Source organism: Oryzias latipes (genome assembly GCF_053564925.1).
Source record: "Oryzias latipes strain Hd-rR chromosome 1 unlocalized genomic scaffold, Olatipes_Hd-rR_3.1 chr1_Y".
NCBI lineage: Eukaryota > Metazoa > Chordata > Actinopteri > Beloniformes > Adrianichthyidae > Oryzias > Oryzias latipes.
The window spans coordinates 7,038,898-7,054,970 of NW_027616335.1; the positions used below are offsets into that span (position 1 = coordinate 7,038,898).

Consider the following 16,073-nt stretch of genomic DNA (forward strand, 5'->3'; position numbering starts at 1 on the left):
TTTTTTTCCCCCATATAACTGATCCGAAAAATTAGCCGAATCCTGACGCTAAAACCGTGACACGATCCGAACCGTGAGTCGTGTTATCCATTGCACCCCTACTCTATAGTCAACCCCCCGTCCCTTCCTCCTCCTCCTCCTCCATCCCTCATCTCTTCTTCCCCCAGCTCTTGCTCTGTAATGAACTCCCCTTATTCACCGGCTAATGACTGCCTTTGATCTCCCGCCTCAGACCTCTGCTCTAACACTACCTTGCAAGTCTCTCATTTCTCCCCCCCCTCCACTCTTTGCTCCACTGCTCGCTTGCTTCCCTTCTGTGTGCATCTTTCTTTCTGTTTCTATCAGAACTTGCACACGCTCCCTCTTTGCCTTGTTTTCCCTCTTGTCTTCAGGGAGTGGAATTTTGTAGTCCTGCTGACCTAGGCTAAACAAAGTTCTGAACTGCTGGGCGCACAGCGAAAAAAACAACAACATTTTTTAAAGTGTCTTCTTGAGCAAAGTCTTAAAGCCAGATGGAAATAGTTCACCTGTTCTCTACCATGCATTATATTGGAGTTACACACCGTTCTTAAATCCAGTTGCACTTGTCTCCGCAGTCCAACAAAGTCCCCGTGGTGCAGCCGTCCCATGCAGTCCACCCACTGACCCCGCTGATCACGTACAGCGACGAGCACTTCGCCCCAGGCTCTCATTCGGGCCTCCACCCACAAGATGCCAACAACAAACAAGGTAGGAGAAGCAGGCGTGTTGCACAGTGAGCGGCATGTCCATGGCGTTCGTTTGAAAGCCGCTCATGTTGTGGCAGAGCTATTTACAGATCAATGCAACTTTTTCTGAGCATCGTCTCACTATATTTAGGTGTAAGTGCTGTCATGTGGCCCCCAAAGGGCTTTTACCCAAAAAAAAAACCTGTTTATCTCACTGCCCTGAAGTTTTCTGTGTCTGAAATAAAGCACGAGATGCAGGATTTTGTCAAACTAGATCTACATGTGACTGAGCTGATACCTGGTGTGTGTGTTTTTTTATTTAACTACAACTGTCAACTCTGTCAAGAATCAGAGATGCTCCTGCTAAAAATATGTCAAAACAAAGTCATCCTCCTAACATCTCTGAGTGAGAATTCATTTGAAGCAGCCTGTGGGATGGCACGCTGAGCTCTGATGCCCTCTCCCTCTGCACTCTTTGCCTCTTGGGAATAACTTCAAGCTGTAGCTCTGACAGCTGCGGAGAAGCTCCTCTGCTGTTTGGACGGGCTCTTCAGCCCCGCGCAGCTGGAAACTTTGGCAGCTCCTTCGCTTGATGCCACAGAGACGCGGGCCAAACATAGTTTTGTCCTGCACCGTTTTCGCTTTTCTTTGCTTTCTTCTTCTGTGGCTGCCAGTTGAAAAGGAGGGGGATGATGTAGGCGATGAAGACGAGGAGTTCTGAGGGACCAACTATAAATAAGGATGTAAGCACAAGGGATGCAGCCCTGTGAGATTTAAGCTCCACATATGTCATACATCTGACACACGTGCTGGGATATTTTTACCTTCCAACTACATAGTAAAAAAGAACAAACAGGTAACAAAGCAAGAGGTGCACTCGCTGGGTTTGAGGAGTTCTTGTCACGTAGAATTCAGCGGCAGTTTCTTTTCATTTTCCTATTCGCCCTGTTTCTGACAGCGAAGAGTGGAAAGAAGCACCTGGGGGGCCTTTTCCTTAGCATTTGATCTTGGCATTCAGAGCCTAACAGAAATCCATGTCCAAGCAATCCAGTTGCAAAATTAGCTGCAAATGATTTCCCTAGGCATATTCATGTATGGGTAGAGCTGGGCCGAACACGCTGAAAACCAAATCTCCCCTCATTCTCCTCGTTTGCTGTCCCTCTAGTTCTTTCTCTCATATCGACCAATTGCTGCTCTGCTTCCTTTAGCGGGCTCTGACTTTGATCCGCTCGTTAATTATGAAAAACAATCATGGATTTTCTCATTATGGGCTCTAAAATGCAGAGGGCCTCTATGTGGGCTGGAAGGTCGCACCGAGGGAGGGGGTGGAGGAGAATTGTTGCTAATTTCTCCGTGTATAAAGGCAAATCTAACATTCAGAGTTTAAATATGAGCGCCAGCTGTATCCAGCTAGTGTGTGTCTTGTTTTGGCTTCGTTGGACGCCAACGGGAATGTGTAAAATGAGGAGCGAGCGGGTGTGATTAGGCATCATAGAGGTGTGAGTGACAAGGTTAACACGCTGGGGCTCTCTCTTCCTCCCCTGCTGCTTCACCTCTTGCCTCCTTCCTTTCTCCCTTTGGGAGGGCCCTAAAGGAGTGTTAGGCGGTGGATTAGTGAGGAGGAAGCAGGACTATCCGCGCCATGAATCCAGCGTCGCAACATTGGCTTTGGGGATATAAGCCTCCCTCTCAAGCTGCCTCTCCAAGGAGGGATGCCCCTTCAGATCCCAGCCTGGGGAGAGAAGGAGGAGGACCAGAGATGAGAGAAGCAGGGGAGGAAAGGCGGGCTCCAGCGGGGTTTGGAAGATGGTGCTAATCTGGACGCATGTGCCCTTTCCTTTTTTTGGTGTGTTGGGTTGCGAGGAGCTGCATTCCACTTGTCTGTGCATGAACAGCATTTCCTGATGTCTGCTTGACCTGCCGGGAAAGACCAGGAAACAAATTGATTTAGGAGAAGAAGGGATTTTCAAGTCAGACAGATTTTTGTCATCCTGCAGCTCCGTTTTCACTGCCTTCTGTTTGGAAAATAGACCTCCTGACCTTGAAGCCCAGAAGGAGGTGGAGAAAGGAGAGGTTAGTCCAAACAGTCAGTCTGAGCCGATCCCGTGCCTACAGGGAGCACGGCTGCCGCCACCGTTAAGAAGAAGCTGCAATTATGCAGCTTAAGGATGCTGAAACACACTAAGAGGAACATAGCTCAAGGAACAAATGATTCTCCTTTTCTCCTTGTTAAATAGTGAGGTCAGAGTTGGTCTTTTTGAAGAATCACAAATCTTACAACTGTAGAGGACTATGCTTCTTCAAACCAAGGAAACGCTCCCATCCAAGTTTTTTTAGGATGAGTTTGTCCTGTTGATGTCATTTTGGCTTTATTTCTTCTGTTCGTGAAACTATTTCCTTGTCCTTTTTTCCTCTTTGTCATTGGCTGCTAGCTTGTGTTTGCACTTGTGTCATTAACCAGTTGTGAACCAGCAGCGACAAACAGCTAGGGATGTAAAGGATGCAGAAACGTATGAAAAAAAAATGGATTCAGTACTGAGAGTAACGGCAGTATCCGTTAAAAATACAGTTACAAACAAGATTATGGTACTTTATCAGTTTCTCTTCCTGTTGTGTCCTCTGCTGTCTTTGCTTTTTTATGTACATTTGATCCAAGCAAATATCAAAATGATCTAAAAGACCCAAAAATGCCAAGTTTATACGTTTAAAGCTGTTTTGTCAAAGACATTTTGTTTTAGTTTCTAAAAATAAAAAGTGGCAGTAAGAAAAAAAAAACAGCTTCTTTGATAAAAGCATTTTCATGTATAATTTTAAATGACAGATGAATAATACATATTTAGATTGTAACCATAGGGATGAGAGTTGCACTGTTATGTATTGCCACAAAGTTAATTGAATCTTTTATGTATTGAGATGCATATCCATCGTGTGAGAGGGAAAGCTACACAACCATAATGAAAACCCATTCTATTTATGACTAACACCTGCTCTGCTATGATATGGATCAAGAAGGTTGACGGAGCATATCCCAGCTGTCTTTGAGCAAAGGGAGTCTTGTGACTAAAATGCAAACCCCACCTAAAATTTAAAAAACAGAGATTATCTTTGTCAGCATCAGCCATATATTGTGTAAAAAAAAAAAAGACTAATAAGACATTTTCTTTGTATTGTATACTCTCAAAGTATCTTAGCCACATATTTTATGGTTGTTTTCCAGGAATGCCCAGGCATCATCCAGGACCAGACATGCCCAACTTCTACTCCCTATCCCCTGGAGGAGTGGGGCAAATCACACCACCACTGGGATGGTGAGTCCCAAATGGACAACGGCAAAGCAACTGTTGTTGTTTATTGCAGAGGATCAGGGATTACCATCTTTGGTCTTCAACACGTGGACCCAGACACCACAGACAGTAGATTATTTGTGTGTCTGTAGAAGAAAGTCTGACTTTCTGCAGACGCTCCTCTTTGATATTTCTGTTGGGCTGCAGTGTTCTCAGCCAAAGGTCTCCTTTCTGTGTCCAGCACCTTCAAATTCATGAACACATACGTGCCGCTGCATTACCATATGTCTGCTTGAGCCCCATCAACTCTCTCCTCATCCTTGTATTTACGTTATGTTTTCTTTTGTTCCATTTCCTTCTTTTCTCGTCAAGTTTGGTCACTAGAAGTGAGACATTTGGCCTCAAACTCAGAAATTCCCGCAGCTTGATCTCAACCACATCACCCGAATTGAAAGCAATGTTGTGTGGGTGGTTTGCACGCTAAACACAAGAGAAGGCCCTAAATGTGATCCAACTGGATGCCATAGAAAGTCTCTGTTCTCTACTTCTCTCCAGTCTCTTAAAAATCCCTTACATTCTCGAATCTGAGACCAACAGCTCCTCCTCTTCAGTCCACACAGAAGCAGACATCTCTGCTACTATGAACAGAGAGAGCAGCTTTCTTCTTCTCATACCCTTCCACGCAACAACAAACGTCTCTTCTCTCTAAGTCTGAACGAGGCATTCCTCTGCATGTCTTAATGGTGTCCAAGTGAAGCAACACACAACGTCAAGAGGCTTGTAAGAGTTCAAAGCAAACACATTTTTACCTTTGAATTCTTATTGCAGGTTCTCACACCACATGGTCCCCGGCCCCCCTGGTCCTCACGCAACTGGGATTCCCCACCCAGCCATCGTCAACCCACAGATCAAACACGAGCCTCCGCATGAAACTGACATCATGCACATGTGAGTCCTTCAAGCACAAAAGTTCTCCCTCGGTCACACTCTGCACAGACCCGCAGTCGGGCCCTTCTTCTTGTTTTCCCGATTGGAGCAGATAATCAGTGAGGGCATGTGCTCCTCTGATAACATCCCCATGCCTCGTTTGGCCTCGGGCCTCACAACACCGACAGCACACACAGGTCTGACTCGAGTGAAGCAGCATCCACAGTGAATGCGCTGGAAACTGTTGGCAGGACTCTGAAGTGCTTGTGGCTGACATTTCCATTATTCATGCCCATCGTCAGCCGGGACCGCACTCGTATCAAAAAGGTTGTCAGAAAGTGAGTCCACAGTAATCAGTCGTTCGCTTTGAAAGTTTGAGCATTTGGTTTTAAGCCAGGGTTCTGTGGCTGCTACTATTGGATGAAGAATTCCTCCACATGACGGGGCGCAACTGCACATGATTAAAGAGGAAATGGCCTTAAAGCCCCCATGCGCTGCCTCACGATTGGCTAAAAGGGAACCCTCCGATGATTTTAACGCCAACCAGGCACCACAGCTTTCTTCCTCTTCGTTTTATCCACCTGTTTTTTTTCTCTAAAACTCTTCAGTCTCCGTTTTTTTTTTTGCATCTGCGTTTTCTTTTCAACAGGAAGCCCCAGCACGAACAGAGAAAGGAGCAGGAGCCCAAAAAGCCGCACATCAAGAAGCCGCTAAACGCCTTCATGCTCTACATGAAAGAAATGCGTGCAAATGTGGTCGCCGAGTGCACGCTGAAGGAAAGCGCCGCCATCAATCAGATCCTGGGACGGAGGGTAGGTCAGATTGCTGATGCAAACTTCGTCTCACTTGTTTTCTCAACTTCAGCTTATCTTCACAGATTCATTTAAGAGTTCAGGCCAAACGGACCTTTACCGAGCCCAATTAGTGGGAAAAGTACAAAGATTTGCCTGTCAATTAGCCTAAAACCATTTGTGATGATTGTCATAATGATTGTCCGTGCCAATTACGCCGCTCTTGGCGACACAAATGCAGTGTGTGTGAGTGACATTTAATCAAAATGGTCTCAGTAAAATATGCCGGGATAATGGCATGGCTGAAATGTGTCCCTTTTGAGGAATGGGAGCAGAGTGGAACCACAGAGCCATGTTGAAAGCCTTAACGAACAGGCCTAGGCAGCCAGCCACAGCAAAGCCTAGTTTGTGGCCTGCAGAAAGTAATTGCTTGCTGACACAGTTAGAGTAAAAAGCTCCGCTCAATTAGAACCAGTGTTTTTGATATGCATTTTCATCTCCACATCCCAATTTCTTCTCCGTCTTTTATCCATTTTTTTTGCTTCTACAGTAAATGTTTAATCGGGTTTTCTGTTTATCACTTGTAAAAAATTCTCAAAAGACAAATATGCAGGTAATGTACAGTACTGGTGCAATGGCTCATTGACTGTTTTTCCCATTTTCCCAGTGGCATGCTTTATCTCGGGAAGAGCAAGCTAAGTATTATGAGCTAGCTCGCAAGGAACGGCAGCTCCACATGCAGCTCTACCCAGGCTGGTCTGCTCGAGACAATTATGTAAGTATCAACAGAACAGACTGGCAGAGGTGCGCTTGTGTGTATCTGTGTTGTTGTGTTTGTGCTGCAAGACTTCCTCCTCAAATGACGCCCCCCAAAAAAAGAATGATAATAATATTAAAATATCACTATGCAGTCCTAATTCTCTCTGGCCTCCTCCATACTAATAGGGCCCATTATTTTGCCCTGATGTGTAATTCATAACATTGTTTTAGCACCCTCCGCTCTAAAATGGATTGCAGCGCCATTATGGTTACGGTGAGTGAAAATTGCTCGGTAATGGCCATGCCAGCCTTTGATGTCCCACGTCAGTGTGGAGCTCTGAATGCAGAGGCAGCTGTTTGACTGAACCGTGGGGGCTGGATTGTTCACTCGCCATTCAGCAGCAGCAGCAGCAGCAGCAGCAACCTTTGGTCCCCCAGCCGTCCATCTGGCCAAATTCAGGCTGTTATTGTTGGGGTGTAACGATTCTTTTGAACAGATACTTGATTCACATCACAATTTGTGGTTGACGATCCGATTCACTGACCTAAAATCAATCCAGGACATTTTCAGCCAAAAACTCCACCAGTGTGACTCAGACATAAATACCTGGTGCTGAACAGTGCAGCTGAAGTTTTCCAGATTCATTTTCTTTCTTGCAAGATAATCAGGTGTTTTTTAATTAAATATGTGTACAAACAAGTAAATAAGAAATAATGTCAATTCCATTCACATTTTAGCTTCATAAAGATCAATCTACTGTCGTTTTTCCTCATCAAAATAATCCAAAGGAAACGTCACTAGAACATTCTGCCACCCTGTTTGGTCACAGGTCTTTGCTAAATTCAAAGTGTTTCCACACATTGGACTGGAATGATTGACTGATCATTTTTTGCTGCCATCCCATGTGTGTTATCTGCTGTGATGGTTGTTTTTACATTATAGTAAAATAAACCTAATGTGTCTCAATCCAAATGGTATTTTCCCATTTTTGATAGAATCGATTTATTTCATTTGAAAACCATTTTATAATGGTATAGGTCGATTTGATTGACCATTTTGAAATGCCTCAAACAGATCAGTCTGGCGGGATCATAGGAATATGAATCGTAGGTGGATTACTCGTTACACCCTTGTGTTGTTCTATTTGTTTTGTGACCAGTATTTCAACACGTATGTGTGTGTGTAGGTGACAATGTGAGTGGAAGTCGTCCAAACTTGTGTGTGTTAGCGTGCTGTGCGAATATTTCTGAAAGAGAGAGCACCAGCTTTTCTTAAAAGTGTGGCTCCGGCACTCACATTCACTCCACCACCAAAGTGCTATGTGGTGTTTATCTGCCTCCCCTCGGACACCGGCAGCATCCCTCCTCTTTCCGTCTCTGGCGCTCCACTGCCAAAACGGGCGACACAGAAGCAACAGATTTGCAGCCTAGTCACCAAGTCAGTCCTGATCTTTAATGACACATAGAGGGAAACGGTGCACGAGTTTCAGTGTTTCACATGAGAGAGATAAAGAAGTAACTCCTAATTATTTCTCCTTGCGAGCACTCTGCTCCGGCGCTCCCTCATCTATCTCATCAGCTGTAGGCAGATCGTTCCTGGAAAACAGGCGACGCGTTGGGACGCAGAGTGTGCGGCTCTCATCCTGCCTCTCACCCACACTCTCTCGGTCGCCTCTTTCCCATCTGCCGCAGCAGTGGAAGGCAGATTAGCTCATGAATAAGTGGATTAGCAGACTTTGCAGCAGGAAACCAAAGTGCTGCTCATATTTGACTAGAACGACTCTACACTGCTATCTATACCTATAGTCTCCCCCCCCTGGGGATTTAGCGTAAGCTATAAATCCCCGGGCACCCCCACCGCCTCACTGGAGGAAGAGTGGCGCTCCTCATAACCCATGAGCCAGTCTGGCCTAATTATTGTGAGCACTGATAATTGCACTTGATGGTTTCAGGGATTTCGTAGATTGTTTTGAAGCGGACACAACCGCAAAAAGAAGCTAACGGCCCCACTTAGCATCAGACCAGATGCCTACGCGTGTTGGATTTTGGCCGTGGAGTCTGGAGACTGAGGGATGCTAGTTGAATGCCCAGCAGGGGATGAGTGAACATGGCAGTCAGCAGCATGATATCAGAGTGGTCTAGTGAGCGTGAGTGCTGGAGCCACACTTTATGCGTTCCCCTGTATATGTTTTAGGGGAAGAAGAAGAAGCGGAAGAGGGAGAAGATGCAGGAATCGGCCACAGGTAAGCGCCTCCACCGTCTGCAGCCCCTCGCATCTTCAAGTTGAGAGTAACAGCATCTTTCCAAGGAGTCCACACATACTGCCAGTGGCAGCACAACTCCTGCATGCCTTTTAGTGAAACACGACAGATGACTCCTCTTCAGCGAGCGATATTCCAGTCTGGCCTTGTGTACTTCACATTCCTTCATCTGTTTGTCCTCTGTCCATATAAAATCTCTGCTTTCACATCTTACACCTACTTTGGGATTAGTCTGTCCATTCTTACAACTACTTACAAATCCTGGGCTTTGCATTATTTGTTTGCCTGCTGCATAACCGTATGTCTTTTTGCTGATTTTGTTTAGCTGCACTTTCGAGCCTACGTTTACTGTAATCCACTGAGAATTACATCGCAAGTCAAAATGTTGGTAGTTATTTTTTTTTTTTTTGGTCATTTTTGGCTGATTGGCAGAAATGATCCATGCTGTGTAGGTATATCTCAGATGTTTAAAAAAAGATGCAATTTTCTGCAGGTACAGGCCAGAGAATGAAAACGGCGTACATCTGAGAATATGGTAAGACAACCCCTCTATGCCCTCCCTGTCTACTCCACTTTTTGATGTCAAGTTTTTCTTTTGAAACTGCTAAACACTTGAGAGCCTGTGCTCACAGACTAATCCTAAACGGGTCCACCCTAACCTCACCATAGTCATTGTGTCAGCAGTGTTTAGGCCTGAAGAGGGATTGCTCTTTGTGTGTGGAGTTTGCTCAGAGGCCTAAGCAAACTGCGTGTTGGATCTGTGTGTGCGCTGCATGTGGAAGTATTCTGAACTTTTCTCTGTGTGTGTGTATGTGTAAGCACTGCGTGGATGAAAGGGTAACATGTCGCGTCAGACGATTGAAGCTTATTTGCCTCCTACCATGCGTTGGAAAAACTTCCACACTCACCCACTCCCTGGGTTCTGCACACGGACTAAATATTACATCTGAAAACACTTGAACTGGCCCAGAGCTTTTTTTTTTTTCTTAAGTGGTGGTGGAGGCTAGGATTTCAGCCCAGCTCCATATGGACTACATGTGTTGTCTTCCTTTGCTTTTTTTTTTTTTTTTTTTTGGTTAAGCAGAGCAGGATTCAGCAGCGTTTGGCAGGAAGTTAATGAGATGCTATACCTTAATAAGATTTCATGGTATCTGAGGTCTCAGAGCGTCTATAATGCTCCAGTAACAAAGGCACAGCTCTGTTTTTTGAACTCATGAAAGATGGATCCAGAAGTATTGATTTTTATTGAATGTTGCTGAACTGTCACCTGCTTTCCTCTGTCTGTGGTGCAGAGCCAACTCTTCTTTTGCTCTCTCTGCATCCTCTTGCCCCCCCCCCCCCCCCACCACTCTCTCCCTCCCTGGGAGTCTGGTAGCATCCTGTTATTCCGCTCTCTTTTGGCAGCAGAAAAAGCCAGGCAGATGTGACAAATCTGCTCTTGCGTCAAAATCGAACCCAACCAGACAAAGGTTTTCCACTTGATCGATTCTTGACCCCGTGGCTTTCTTTTCTTTTTCTTTTTTTTTTCTTGCCCCCTCTCTCAAACTCTGTTTTCAAAGCACAGTGAGTGCAAGTGCTAAAAAAGAACTTTATCTTGGATCCAATAATTAGCAGTGCCTAGCCGCAGCGGGATGGACACCCTTGCTGATTCTTAGTGACAGCCTTAAACTAATATGCATAATACCGAGGATACTGCCACAACTCCCCGAGCCCACAATTTATGCATATCCCAAAGAGCCGGATTGAGGTTAGCTTGCTGCAGACGCCAAAAAAACATCTTTAAATGAACTCGTGTGTCTACTTCTTCTAATTTGTCCCAGCCTCCACCCCATCAGCCTTTCTCATCTGTTTAAAAAAAATAACGGAAATTAATATTTAGAGATATTTTGGTGATGTGGGATTTTTTTTTGTATTATTTCCTTGAAGCAGCTGTAAATGACAGTTCAAGCATTTGGTAAATTAGATGTTTATTTTTAGATCTCATGGTAAAGAAAGAAGTCGGTCTTTGTGTTGGGATTTTGGGCGAGTTTTTTCTGCCTGTGATGCAATAGGTGTTGAGTTCCAGGGCAGCACTCTGCGGCTCCTTTCTGCTCCTCTGTTATCTTTGGCGTGTCAAAGCTGGTTCCCACTGCTCTGCGGACTCTGACATTGTAAAATGAAAGTTTGACGGTCCTCGCCTCGGCCTCCTTTCCCCCTCCGCTCCCTGAAAACGTTCCCTTCTGCCCTTCCGTCATTAACCCCCTTTACATTTTCTTTATTTTGTCTCCTCCGTCTTCTCAGTTCCTCTCGTGCTGTCAGCCTTTTGTCTGGCTGAGCCTGCTGATTCACAGCCTTGGAGATAGTTATCTGACTGGGACACATGCGCGCCCTCCAGGCTCCCTCTCAGCTCAGCCACTGCACATTTTTTTCACTGGGGGGAGACACTTTTAACAAAGGTGGCTTTTTAATCAGCCGCGCAGGAGCCGCAGCATTGCAAACACTCCCCACGAAGCAGCATATGAGTCACATTTCTCCACTTTTCATACCAATCCTGTTTTGTTTCCAGTCAAACCCTCCCCTCGCTTGTGAGAGCTGTCTCTTTTTTTTTATTATTCAGGAGATCCAGGATGTCTTTTTGGATTGATACTCGATGATTATGATGAAAGTCAAGGGTCATCTTTAACTGCATGCTCTGGTCCGCAAACATAAAAGAAAGTCTTGTTCAAGCATCGGTGGCCACCAAAGCCCCCTCCTCCCCAGCTCTCCTCGTCTCCGCCGTGCCCCAGCTCTGCTCCCTCTGATGTGTGCAGCCAGAAGTCAGCTGTCAAAACTCTTTGATGAGCGATGAGGGTGGAGGAAGATGGAGGGAAGCGGGTGTGTTAGCAGACAGAGGCAGGGAAAGAAAAGGACCAGAAGAAAATCCCCCCCTCATTCTCCGGAATTCAGATTTTACACAGTCTCACTCATCTGCCACTCATCCCTGTGTCTCCATTCCTTATTTCTTACCACACACACACACACACACACCCACACACACACAAACAGCCCCCTCCCTCCTCTCTGGATCTTTCAGACCCTCATCACTTGCGACCCCTTTCTCCCCTTTTCACGTGCACACAAACATCAGAGCCCGCCAGCCGCACGTTCCGGCTGCAATTAGCCAAGATTCAGCGTCTGCCTCCATTTCCCGAGTCGTTTCAATTTGGCGCTGAGCCTGGAGGCCACAGCGGCACAGCCCAGTGCCTCCACACCCTGCCTTATTAGTGACCTCAGATAATTGGAGAAGAAATCCGGATCGCTAAAAACTAACTGTGGGCCTCGCTCTGAGCAGCGCAGAGGGGAAATGAGAGGATGTTTATAAAACTACTTCACCAAGAAAGAAAGGAGAAAAAAAATCCTGAATTTTTTTTGGGGGGGGGGACTTTTACGGGTAAGAGGTTGAAATCTGGGCTTAAACTTGAGTAATACCTCAGTTAATGTTACACGGAGTGGGAAATGTTCTCTCCCTCCTCTGACCTCTAGAGTACTGGCTCAGTCTCTGCCCCGACAACCTTATTTGACACTACAAGGGAAAGAGAAGGGGGGTGGGGGCATAGCTCTCTTCCAAATCTGTTTGCGCTGGAGGAAATGCGGAGCGGGTGCTCCAGTTGTTTAGACTGGGGTGCAGAATTTGTTTTGATTGAGTCACAGCCCCATTGTGTTGTGGTTTGGACCAGCTGCAGTAACAGTATGAGGGTCCAGTGTCATGGCTATTTGTGATGTCTTCTCCACTTCCTGTCTTTCACTCAGTCTCTTACCCACCCACCCCCGCCCCAAACCCCTCCTCACTGCAGTCTTTCCAGAGGAGGAAATTCACGACCTTCTAAAACGCTGCCCTCTCCAGATCTGAATCTGCAGGTAGTGCAGTTGCAGGAAGGAAGATGACTCTAGAGGTGAAGGGATGGGATTTGTTATTGTTGAGAGGCAAACCTGAACTCGCTTTTCTTCTTCCTCTCATTTTCTGCCTCTTTTCCTCCCCATTTTTCCTCACTGTTGTGCTTCCCGCCTCCCTCCTCCGCTCTGATCCAGGATATGTATGGCAGCAGGAGCTTTTTGAAGCGAGACCGCAGCGGTTAAAGTCTCTTTGAATGTGCCGCAGCCCTCCCTCCCGACGTCCTCCCGCCTGCAGTGGCTCAGACTGAGCCATGCGGGGGCACAGGGCCAGACTCTAGCTGCCCGGGCCCCCAGTGACGCTGCTTCAGATGTGGGAGACGGCTCTTTCCAATCCCCCCCCCCATCCTCCCACACTCCCCTGTGCTCCCCTAGTCTCACCCACGCATGCTTGAGGTTTGGGCTGGTGACTCCCCAGCCCCATTCCCCCTCTTTTGACCACAACCAAACCCCACCCTTCCCTACTATGGAAAAAAGACCTTACCTCTCCTTTTTCTTCTGCTTAAGTCTTACCAGGGTTCCTTGAACTCCACAAAATTCTCTGGTGGGATCTTCTTTTTGACTGACAGATAGAATTCAAGAGCCAAACATCTGGGAGCTGAAGAAAGTGCTGACGATGCTCACATTTCAAACTCTTTCAAGGGGATTTAAATTAAGAAAAAAAGGCGTTTCTGTCTGATTTCTCCCTTTCGTCTCTAAAGGCGGGACTGCTGTGACCTACCGACTGCAGGTGCCTTTGAGAAGGAGTCACCAAATGTGGGCTGTTGTACCGTAATTATTCTCCAGAACGACTCATTCCTATCAGTGACAAAATGCATAATTATATAAGTCTCAATGGAGTATAAGTTACGCTTTTGGGAGAAAATTATTTAACAAAATACAGGAGCAAAAATTGACATTTCACCTTGAAAGGTAAATCCTAATAATGGAATAGAAGATGATTATTAGCTTCATGAAACATAGAAAGAATCTAGTATATTAGCATCTAGTATATATGAACAATTATTCAGTTAACCGTGGCATAAAGAACATGCTAACACGTCAACAACACTAATATATCACTTCATATAATATATACACTGAAACACACACTTGCAGCGCCCTCTAGCGGTTGTTGTTATTAAAAACAAAAATTAAAATCACATATAAGTCGCACCCCCGGCCAAACTATTCAAAAACAAAAATGCAGTGCCCATGAACACCAGGCTTAACTGTTCTGCTCAGCAATGCTGATAATTTAGTTGTTGGATAGAACTCAGCATAAGTGGGGTTTTTTTGTTTGCACCACAGTTTTTCTGCTGTGGTTGGTTCTGCAGTAATGAAGTAAACTTGTCCTTGGGCACTGCAGAGATTTAACTATGTAAACTCCTTCAGCATTAAAGCTACTTATTGTCTGTAAATGCTTCATGAAACAAGGTTTACATGTAGAAACCTTTTTTCAAATAGGCTGATTCAAATAGTCAAGAACCTAAAAATGGCAAATGGGGAAGCTTTATTCATCTCACTGATTGTTCACCAAGCTTTAGCAGGAGTTTGTATCTCACAGCTCAGATGGAGCGGTGTAGTTATAGTTCATTTATTTAGGTAACTATTCAGTCTTATACAATTTATTGATGTTTTCCTTTAATGACACATTGCTTTTCCCACTTTTCCTCCCTTTTTGCATTATTTGTCTCCAGCACCCCCACCTCACCCTCAGCAGGAAAGTCAGGAGTGTGCTGCACACACCTCCACTTATTTTTAGACATTTGTTGGCAGCGTTGTTTTTTTCTTCTTCTTCTTTTTCGTGGCTCAAAAAGAGCGAGGAAAAAATAAAGGGGGGCTGAGAGTGGGGCATGAGGGGAGCGGAGGAGGTGGATGGTGTTGCCAGGATGAAGGTTAGAGGGGCTGTAAGGCGTGCGGGGGCCTCAGCTGCGAGCGCTTTGATTCTGGCCCGGGAGGTGAAAGCAGCGATTGAGACGCGAGAGGCTGTGCCAGTTATCTTAACCTCCCACACTTCAAAAGCTGGGTGAGAGCTTGCTCGACTCCTTCCTCCCTCCCTCCCTCCCTCCGTCACATAGAGGAGTTGTGGGGGGAATGAGGAGAGGAGACTGAACCTTTGCTCACCACTCTGAACAGAAGAGTGTTTCATTTCCTCCAAAGAGGGAAGAAGAAAAAAAAAAAGGAATCCCGCCAGCATTCCTGAGCTCTAATGTAGAAGGAGACCATGGAGGGGAAGGCGGGAGGTGAGCAGGAGTGAGGGGTCAAGTTGCTTCTGAATCCCAGTGTTTGTGTCGGCAGGACCTTGTGAAGCTCTGGCCTTCTGCCCCGTACAACCATCGCCACATAGGCACACAGCCCCGCTGTTTCGGCCCAACGTTCTTTTTGTTTTGTTTTTTTTTGCACACAAACACACTCCAGCTCACACCCGCCCGCAGCCCCCTCAGGTCTCTTCCCCAGGCAGGAAGGCCGGGGCTTTTCATGTCTGCGGTGGGGGAAGGAAAAAAAAAAGCTCCCCAGGAAACTGGGTGCAGGGCCGGGCGTGCAGGCCGAATTTGAGATCCTGGGATGAAAAGACGGAGGGCGGCGGGGGTAAATAAAAGCGACAGGAGGGTGGGGGGGGTCTCTCTCTTGTCGGAGCGCGGCGCTCCTTTCGGTTTCTTCTTCATGGAGCCAGAGGGCGGCCTTCCCCAGGCAAGGTGGCCTTTGTCCCGCTCCCTTTTATCCCCATGTGGTAAAGCATTCAGGGCGGTGTGTTAAGACTTCTAAATGCTTCTAAATGAGAGACTCAGCTGACTTCTCTCCCACAAAAACACACTTCACTTCATCTCAAGAGAGAAGCAATCTAATATAGTCTGGGTTTTTTTTCCATTCTCACAAAAAGATTCAGCTTTTTAGTTGCAGGAGGCATCTAGCCACCTCTGTCTCTGCCTCTCCACTTTGATCACAGATTCTTTTTGATGCTGCTCGGGTCTAAAATAACTCTCCTTGGCTCGTCAATAACTGAAGCTAACTCTGTTATGGTCGTTCATGCCCATATCGCGGGAGGGAAAAGAACTACGTTCCTGTGAGGAACCTGGAAGAGCTTCAAGGATGCCCTAGGAGAAAAGCTTCCAGCTTTGTGTTGACCTGCATCATAGCCATGGCTGCTTGTGGAGCCGCGTCACAGAACGCAACACCAGGCTGAGTCAGTGAGCTGAGCCTCTACTGGGTTGAAGGAAAGGTCAAGTGGGCTTCATTTGTGACATTCATCTTAGTTTAAGGGCTACACAGCATTATTAGTTTGAAAATAGGAAAACGAGTTGGAAGTGTTTGGCCAATCACACGGCAGCAGCTTTTGGCCTTTGGGCATGCAGAACACTACCGTACATACATACACTACCAAACCCAAGTCCCCCATTGGTTTAATGCATGTTCAATGGCTGCACATTTTGTACGTAGAAACTTGTATAGCTA

The 16,073-nt window shown here is 46.1% G+C and overlaps 1 protein-coding gene across 7 annotated transcripts in view; it reads left to right on the forward strand.

Moving 5' to 3' along the window:
• LOC101167344 (lymphoid enhancer-binding factor 1) overlaps positions 1-16,073 on the forward strand; it is a 39,980-nt gene that overhangs the window by 20,855 nt on the left and 3,052 nt on the right. For 2 of the 7 annotated variants that reach the window (XM_011476189.4, XM_011476205.4), the window contains exons 4-10: positions 597-729; positions 3,925-4,015; positions 4,820-4,939; positions 5,568-5,730; positions 6,377-6,484; positions 8,663-8,711; positions 9,223-9,264. In XM_011476189.4, the coding sequence (XP_011474491.1) occupies positions 597-729; positions 3,925-4,015; positions 4,820-4,939; positions 5,568-5,730; positions 6,377-6,484; positions 8,663-8,711; positions 9,223-9,257 (699 nt within the window). In that variant the 3' untranslated portion in view covers positions 9,258-9,264. The remainder of the gene's footprint in view (positions 1-596; positions 730-3,924; positions 4,016-4,819; positions 4,940-5,567; positions 5,731-6,376; positions 6,485-8,662; positions 8,712-9,222; positions 9,265-16,073) is intronic. The other 5 variants (XM_011476197.4, XM_078943712.1, XM_004065900.5 and 2 more) reach the window with 3 other exon arrangements.